This window comes from Olea europaea, chromosome 8, assembly GCF_002742605.1.
Source record: "Olea europaea var. sylvestris chromosome 8, O_europaea_v1, whole genome shotgun sequence".
Classification (NCBI taxonomy): Eukaryota; Viridiplantae; Streptophyta; class Magnoliopsida; order Lamiales; family Oleaceae; genus Olea; species Olea europaea.
Genome location: NC_036244.1, coordinates 1,691,388 through 1,701,016, shown reverse-complemented (window position 1 = coordinate 1,701,016; position 9,629 = coordinate 1,691,388). Strand labels below are relative to the sequence as shown.

Sequence of the window (9,629 nt, the reverse complement as noted above, 5' to 3'; positions counted from 1 at the left end):
TATACTTCATCAATCTCACCTATATAAACTTAATATCAACACGACATTAATATAAGTGTTGAAACTACAAATACTGATATAATAAACATCTTAATAAAATTGATTTACTTGTGAAAAAAGCAAAAGTTGAAACCAAAGAAATGGATACATTGAATCTTAAATGAGTACATGGGTTGTTTCAAGAAAAGGCTACAATGAGTATGGCGTATATGAAGAAGGTTTTGCTTCAGTTCATAGAATCTGATCTCTCTCTCTCTCTCTCTCTCTCTCTCTCTCTCTTCCCTTTGCAAAAAGAGAACCTCAATTCCAAGAATCCGTAAATAACGCTCTAAGGTAATTTTCCCTCGTTGTCTTTACAGTCTAAGTCTTACACACTTTGCCTCGAAAAGTAGCTTTCCTCACAACTGTGCACGTGTATACCAGTATCTACACCCTAAAAATGGTGGGAATTAACTGCATTTGGAGCAAACCCATACCTCTTTGTATCTCGTAAATTGTTATCCCAAACTCACATTGAAACTGTCAACGGGCTTTAAAAGAATCCCTTCTATTTATGTGACTGATGAGGTAAAATCAATAATAATAAGAAGTGTTCTTGTTTTTTTTTTTTTTTTTTTTTAAAACATGAATTGAGATTAAGAATTCATGATCTCATCAAGAAACAATTTTTTACAAACTAGTTTAATCAAATTGCAATCATTAATATCAATATTTGATAATCATCTGACTGGAAAGATAGAGAAGAAATAATTAACTCATAGTAATTTAAAAAGAAAAAAGAAAAAAAAAGGTCAAAACAAACCAAATGTAACTGGAACTGCTTAATAGTTTCTAGATAGAAAATCTTGAAGAGTTGAAATGAAACAAGTTGAATTCAAGAGAGTTAACCTTCTTTGAGTTTGATTGAATTGGCTAAAATGGCGGTCGGCCACTAGCCCAATAGGCCTCATTAGGCATCTGAATTGAGTTGAGGAGATTTGGTGGTATCCCTTGAAATAAAGAAGGATCAGACATTAGATGTTCCTGCTGCTGCCCTCCAACACCACCTGGGGGAGATCCAAGTGAACCCCCTTGAACTGGATTGATCGGATTCTCTTCATCTTCAAGTGGGAGCCGTTCATATGCTGCATTGCTGAATGAGGCTGACATGACTATGACTGGCCCTGATGCCAAAAGTGCGCCCACAACGGTCCCTCCCACCACCTGGCCTTGTCCACCCCCTAAATATATAGTCAACCCGGTGGCTGCAGGAGGAGCAGGCGGTGGCAGAAAAGATCCGGCCAGGGACAAGATCTCGAATCTACCATGTAGTGTCACGACCGCGCCAGGAGCTGCCGGTTGCCTTAGGGTTACATTAGTCACATTACCACTTCCACTCATAATACACACACCTCTTTGGCGCCTCCTGGCAAAGTTCACAACACTCTCCATGATATCACATCCGTCTGAAATTTCCATGACATGAGTTCGCAGTGCATTAGCGCTGTCACGCGTGATGATGATTGGTGGCTTCGGCTTGTTCTTGGATCCAGATGGTCTACCTCTCGGCCTTCTTGTCATCTCTCCTCCCATACCCATGGCCCCGCCCTCTTCGCGCTCACCAGCGTTCGTGTCGTTTTCATTCCTGCCTTCATCGCGATTTCGCATCTGTCCCATGTTTAGGCCACTGGTTTCACTCTGCTCATCTTCAGAATTATGGCCCTGATGATGAAATTGCTGCTGCAAATTGAAATCTCTTGTGTGAAAAGGAGGAGGAAGGGAATGACCATGTGCTGATGCTGTTACTGGATCCATACTTTCCCCTCAAAGTCTAGCACTATTGCTTGCTTATATTATTACACCAAAAGATGAACTTTTACAGAGAGGTCAAGAAATTGAAGTAAGATAAAAGGTGTAACGATTCAAAAAGATCGATTAGCGGAGTTTAGGCTTACCTGTGTTTCTCTTTTTTCTTACTTTCTTGGTATTTTTTTTGCCTTGTTTAATGAATTAAGGCACTCATAGTCTTCACCATAAAGAGAAAAATTAGAAGTGGATTTTTGGGTGTCACCCACCAGATTTCTCCATCGCACCACTTTCCCAAAACACTTGACGGGAGATTTTCTCAAGGGTTTTCCAGATGGTTTTCTGCGTTCTAAGATTTCAGAGGGTTATTATTGGACTATCTAGGGTTGGATTTTGGTAAAGACGGTGGACCCTCTCTCTTTCTCTCTCAATCTCACACACACAAACACTGATATGTATGTATATGTTGCATCTATCTATCGACCTCAGCAAAATGGTATTATTGGTTTTATATTCATGTAAATCCAGGGCTCTTCTCCAAATTCAACTTCTCTTTGTCCGTATCTTTCATAAGGTCTCAATCAATGAAGGGTTTTGTTGTGTCTAACATAAGACGCGTAATAGTTTTGAACTTCGCATTAATTGGTTAAGGTTTTCTATTTGTGTAATAAGATCTTAACTTGACCATAATATTGTTCACCAATATTTATACAGAATATAGATTATGTTGCATTAAGGTTTTATTTGTTTTCACTCTTAGATGATTCTTTGTTGCCGAAATATGTAAAATGATAATTAAAATGTAAGATTATGAATTACTCCTTTTAATAAGTTCGATGTTTAAAAATTTCAAAAGAATAGTATTTGATTCATCTAAAGTTGAAATGAACCAACCACTGTATTTTTTCAAATAATCTACTACCTTGTAGGGAATGCCAATAATAATCCACAATTCTTAAATGTGAAGAACAATAATTAATACAAGGGCTTTGAGTGCTCTATATTCTTAATAAGGAATGATCTTTTAAGATGGATTTCTAACCTCAATTTGAGAATGTTGAACCTCATTTAAAAGTTTAATTTTTGATAATAACACAAATTTACGTTTCCTAAACTCTTGTAGCCATATTCTCATTTTGTCATGTATATATATATATATATATATATATATATATATATATATATATATATTGCGGACGAGATATGGAGACGTGGTTTGTGTTCCACTAGTACATTGGATGTTAAAACATCGAATTCCTTTTGTTTTTGTATATTGCTTCCACATTGTAATTAGGTAATAAAAGAGAAACATCAATACTAAGAAGAGTAACAACAAACAAAAGAAATTTTTTAATTGCTGTTTATTTTTCAACACTTTGAAATAATTTACACCTGCTAAATCTTGTAGTAATACTACTATAATCATCAAAGATGAGTTCCCTTTCTAAAATTGTCTATTTTTAGTGGTGAAAGATGCACAGTACCAACCAAGATTTTAAGGCATATAAAAATTAGGTCCCCTAAGCATGAGATAGTTTTTTGAGTATAAACTACAAACAATTTATCTTAAAAATTCATTAGCAATCTAACCTACACATTCAATCATCTAATATTAAAGTTTAACCTATTCATAACAAGAATAAAATTTAATTTATTTATATTTCATCCTCAAACGTATTCTTTTAGAAGGCCAAATTCATTCTTATTAATAGCAATGTTTTGAAAATCGAAAACTACACACACACACACACCCCCCCTATTTGACATTGGTTAGTTCCCAATTCGATTCTTTCACGCCTAAACATTTATCTTTTCTGAATCGAAATTTGAATCGATTTTCGAAACTCTGATTAAAGATCTAACACGTGAAATTTTCATTAATCTGAAATTTTACTCATATGAAAGCTTAATCTTGACTCAAGACAAATTAAAATGTAGATAGACAGCTGTCACAATTAAATTGGGTTGTGATATAAGATGCAGAAACATGTGTGTAAGCGAAAGAAAGAGGGACCAAACATGCACACCACCATCCTATTCCTATCTTCTTCTAATGAACAAGGTTGGGCCCACGTGATACGTGTCATTACCCCCACGTTTCTCGGGCCTATTCTTTGAACATTATCATCTTCTACTTGTAACTGGTCCCTCACTCCACCTGGGTATTGACGTACGATGCATCCCTCATTCATTTTCCCCGAGAACTATCTTTTACCCTAACATACGCCGATAATTTACCCAAAGCCCTACTCATCTTAAGTCAACACTCATGTCCGGGTAAGATTTCGATTTCATCTTAAAAAGAAAATTCTTATTAAAAGAAGTAACTTTAGCCCTTACATACTGATTAATAATTTTATATTTATGAGTATTATGCTTGAAGGTTTCCTCCTCTAAGATGATGATTTATTTGAGAACGTTAATATTAGAATCTAATAGCTAATATGAGACTTAGAAAAAAAAAGTTCATTAAAATTCATCTTAAGAAGTCAACTTATTAGCTCCTGTTTAGTTCAGCTAAAAAGGTTCATTAAAATTCAAGTTAAAGTTAACAATTAATTTTAATTATGCTTTTTATAGAATTCACAATTCTTCAACCATATAATTGATCTACTTTTAACAAATAGGGCTTAGAAAAGTAACAAAAATGTTTATATGTTTCTTTTAACATTGAATACTGGGGTCGTTGTCGGGGATTGAATTTTAGTTAGATTTTAATTATCTTGGCACTAATTCGAACATTGTTTTTATTTAGTTTTTCTTATTTTAGTTATTTGAGTGCTACTACTAATCTTCTCTCAGGTCTTGCATGCGGAGATCGCTTGGTGGTGAATTAATTCCAACTAATCCAAGAATTGAACGCATCTTTTATTGTAGGTAAAGAAAAGCAAGAGCAGCACAATAAAAAAATCAAAGACCAAAAACAAGAATTTTAAATTGCTAATGAGAAAAACAATCCAGTAGTTCAAGTCAACGAAGATGAAGCTGCAGATGAGGAAAGTATGCTTGTTGGGGACTTCATGATCCCATCATAGTACAAATATGGCACGAAAAATTTGATTTCCTTAATTGATTAAAATTCTTATGACAATCAATCTTGGGACATCTTTTAAAACCTTAGGGCCATCACTAATCATTCACCGCGCATATTTACACATTCTTCGGGTTTTGAGAGTGTAGAAGGAGGCAAGAAACGCGAAGAACAACCCGAAGACACGAAAATTCCATTCAATAATTAATTGGGCAATGTCATTTCTTCAATATTCTATTTGTTCACTTCTTTCCACCATGCTAGACTTTTGTGCTAGGAGAATAATGAACCATGTGATATGACTTTTTAATATTTAGTTTTACATTTTTTACATTAAAATAAGTTTTTTGAAATTTGAATGGTTTATATGAATTTATTTTCTCCACAATTACTGTGCACGTGATTGTGTGAATTTGGTGGCTTATTTCATGCATTCAAAAGAAGGGGAATAAGCTCGACATTTTATAAGTCATCGTAGGGTCCAATAGGGAATAGAAATATACAACTATGCTCTCTATGAATCTTTAAGTGTTCATAAAAATTCATGCATTTTTGTGCATTCGACTTTACATTTTAGCCATCCAGCGATCCTGTCTGAACTAAATGAGTGGATGGCCGGAAGAGATCCCCCTCCCCCTAAGCTTCGTATCCATCATAGAAATATAATCGGTTCGTATATGAGAATATGTTCAATATTATTCGAGAGAGATTGTTGAATAAAATAGAAGAATTAATTCGTCAAAATTCAACCGTGTTGTCAAAATGTAAAACTAAGTTTAGAAGGGATTCTTGCATAGGGATTCACAATCCTATTATGTTCGTCATTCATTAAAGACATCAACTTGCATTTAAACACCACTTGCATCTAATTTAACTAATTGATTCATAATTGTATACATAATTTATTTTAGTTATAATTTCATGACAACAAATACATTCTTATTATTCTTGTTTGGGTTAAGGTCAAGGTAATAAAAATTGAACTAAATCAATTCTTGTGGTACCATACTTGGACTCACATCCACTTTTTTACTTGTTAACGAACCATACATTTGTGGTGATTTTTCAATCAAAAGATATTTCGCATGACAAATACTAAAAATTACAAATATAAATGTGTACCCTCTCAAACCAACTATAGTAAGCATCTTTCATGCATCTCAATTCTCAATGAATATAATAAAATGGTAGCGTCTGAAATAAAATATGAGAGTTGCAGGGTCCACTCCATAACCGTATGTGCATACAGATATGTATAAAGTTATAGGAGGTGGTGGAGAATCTTGTGATTTGAGCAACGATAACGAAAAATATGAAATCGACCATTCCCTTTAGTGGGCTCCGCGTACCTCACTCCACTCCGCTCCATTTCGATATCAACTCATTTATTCCCATAAAAACATGTTTCATTTTATATGAGTCACATATTACAACTGTGAAAGAGTAGGAGTGAGGGAAAAAGAAAAGACGTGCGTGGGTGGCGCTGACACCCTGTAGGGAGGCAGAAACTACAGCACAAGCAGTGCGCCCCTCTTCTTCTCCGGGAGATTCACTGTTGGATTAGTCGGTGTTAATTAAACTAAGTACTTATCCAGTTGTTGTTTTTGGGATTCTCTCTTTTCTCTTTTTTTTTTTTAATTTGGTTACTGAAACTTACAATGCATCTTTTCACGAACCCATGTAATAAAGATGCTCTTTGTCGGCTCCCTCTCTTTTCTCTATCTGATACATAAATAGTTGTGAATTTTCTATGTAACTTGATATAGTTTACCGACCTACACTTCTTTGGTTGTCACATTGTGAAAAGGAAAAATTTATCGTGCTTCAATCGACCTATTTTGTGTTAAGTTCATTTTAGTATTATATTAATGAATTTTGTAAATAATTTAGGATAATTCATGCAAGGGAATGATCACGAGTCGAAGGAGCATTTGGCGTTCAAGATTAATCACTCTCAAGCGTGTAAATGTCAAGATTTTTCTTTAATAGCATCGACAAGACGCTACTAAAAGAATTCATCTACATGGTAAGTATCTATGGCACAAGAGCAAGAATTAGTACCAAATGTGGTATGTTTGAGTCGACATTATACAGAAGGAGTGTTGGCTGCAGTTTCAGCTTTGAGTTCCAAAATCTAATGTAAAACATAGAAATAATGCAGCAGATTTTTGAACAGTAGTAGACGAAGGAAAAACACATTTTACATTAACAAGGAGTCTATCTGGACAAGAAACTTATGATAGGAGCACATAGTGAACAATGGAGCAATTAAGAATATTGCTCGAATGAGTTTGTTATAGCGCTCGAGGATAAACAAAAAATAATAAAATTTATGTATGAAAAGACGAAAATTTTAAAGGATAATTACGAAGTTCAGTAATCGTTTGATAATATTATTGCTTCATAAAATTAGGATATGTCATTTTCAAAATTATTGATAGCTGGTGTTTGTTTATTCTTTCTCTTTCCCAAATGACTTGAGAGATTCCTTGCCAAATGGAACGGTCGTTGACCTTGATAAGGTCAAGGCCACAAACATAATAATTATGTTTTAAAATGTTTAAGAACTGAAATTTAGGCCATAGTTTATGTCACATGTCTGCTAGAAATTGGAAATTAATTTTGTATTCATACAAGACAATATCCTATTAGACTATAAATTGTCTAACAATATCTTGAGTACATTTAGACCTATTTTTGCTTACGAGCTTCTTATATCTTTATGAAAATTACGAATAAGTAAAATTATAATTAGAGCAACCTAACATCAGCGAAAGATGGCATAAACCATAGCGATTTATTATAGATCCTATCGAAATCTATGTTATTTGTTATTTGATCTAAACACGTATATCATATCTCGATATTAACATAGCTCATAATTCATTCAACTATTGGCTGTACAACTGAAAGCAATAAAATCAATAACAAATAATTAGTCATAAAACTCATACTTAAAGTCAACGATGAAAAATATTCAATTTCAAAGTTTAGTTATATATAAGTAAGTAAGCAAATAAGTGATTGAACAATAACAGTAATTAAGCAAATAAGAGTTCAATAATCTTCTTTTTATATTGTCTACTAGAGATTAATGGTAATTATGTCCTCGTTTATATTAATTTAACTAGGGTTTTGGGTGGAAACTGTAAAGGGGGATTATTTTTGCTTATTTTTAAATGTTAAGGAGCGTAATACCAAGAAATAAAGTGTGAGGATCTAAAATTGCCAAGAGGTATATATATTGGGAAGAACTAATGCAACTGTTTGGGTCAACATAGCCCAAATCACTAATAAAGTCGATTGAGTCAACATAGCCCAACTCATCTATAAAGTGGATTGGGTCAACATTGCCAACTTTCAATCTGAAAAACAGAAAATTCATGGATTGCATATGCTAGCTTGACGTAGAATTAACCGTGTTTGGCCATAAAAATCTTGATGGCGTTCCACTTTGACATGGAATTTAAAATGATTAATCATATTAGACTCGATATTGACAATAATTGAACTATATCTCCATGTGACTTTGAATTATCACTTAATTAAGTGCATTAAATGCTAAAGTACTTCAATAACGAACTGTAACAATAGCAAAATTGAAACTCTATATTTTGAACAATTGTCAATTTTAACTATGTTGTCTAAACAAGTAACTCACCTCTTGAATTTTTACCATTCACATATCAATAGAATAGCAACTAATTACTCCAAGCGTTGATAATTGTAGCAAAGATAATACTAAAAAGATAAAAGAAATAAAAGAACTTGATAAAAGAAAAGAAATGAAATGTTTCTACAAGGTTATATCGTTGACCCTAACCCTAACTAAAAAGTTAATTACACACCAATCTCTTCCTTTGACACCAATATCTCCCTTAAGATAAGTGTCTCTTTATGTTTAACCAAGAAAGTGTAAAATTTGTAACATCTCATATGATCATGGAGACTTAGATTAACTATTCCAATGAAACCCGAAGCGATGAAACTGAATTATTATTATAATGTTGCTTACAAAATACTACTCTAAAGGCACTTAACTAACATAAATATTGTTGAGGTAACAATTGGATGAACTTAAAGAGTGATATTCAACAACATTTTTGCTACTTGCATTATTCTGTTTCAAAGAGGTTACAAATTAATGAACATCGAGGATGTTCTTAACCAATTCGTCTATAGTTCAAGTACTAAGATCAATGATTTTACTAGCCTAATTTTTCAAACCATTAAAACAAAAATATTCAGCTTTTTGAAAAGAAAAAAAAATGATAAGGGGTCGAGTGGCTCACTTGATAATAGGTGACTAGTGGGCCGAGCTGAGCAGAGCACAAAATTGGCCGACTAGTTGGCTCATACTTGATTCGCTTATTGGACCTAGCAGGACCCCAAGGTGGGTAAGTTGGCTTGGTACATTCCCAAAGTCATGAATTTCTAACCATATTGCAATGTAAAGTTAATTATTCTTCACCATTTTAGTTGTCAACTAGTTGGAAAGTATTAAAGAAAACTAGAAAAAAAAAATTTTGAGTTTTGGCTACATATGTAGACTTCACTATTAGGAATTTCAGAAGTCATTTTAGAAGACTTTAAACTCGAGAAAAGAAGGGAACTTTATTTATCTTCTCTTTAACGAGTTCATATTGACCTTGACATTTCTGTTTATATAAAAATTCAAATTCAAACGAGCAAGTGGTCCTCTTGATCAATTTCTAATAATTGTCCCATTTATGGTTCTTTTTTTTTTTTTTGGGTGGGTGGGGACTAAATTTATTAATTTATTTTAACATGTTACAAACTCATTTTTTCCAGA

The 9,629-nt window shown here is 33.4% G+C and overlaps 1 protein-coding gene across 1 annotated transcript; it reads right to left on the bottom strand.

Moving 5' to 3' along the window:
- Nucleotides 1-791: 791 nt before the first annotated feature.
- LOC111398481 (AT-hook motif nuclear-localized protein 24-like) lies at nucleotides 792-2,219 on the bottom strand. Its single transcript, XM_023025395.1, has one exon. The coding sequence runs from the start codon at nucleotides 1,792-1,794 to the stop codon at nucleotides 913-915; it is 882 nt and encodes a 293-aa protein (XP_022881163.1). The 5' UTR covers nucleotides 1,795-2,219; the 3' UTR covers nucleotides 792-912.
- Between the last annotated feature and the right edge of the window lie 7,410 nt (nucleotides 2,220-9,629).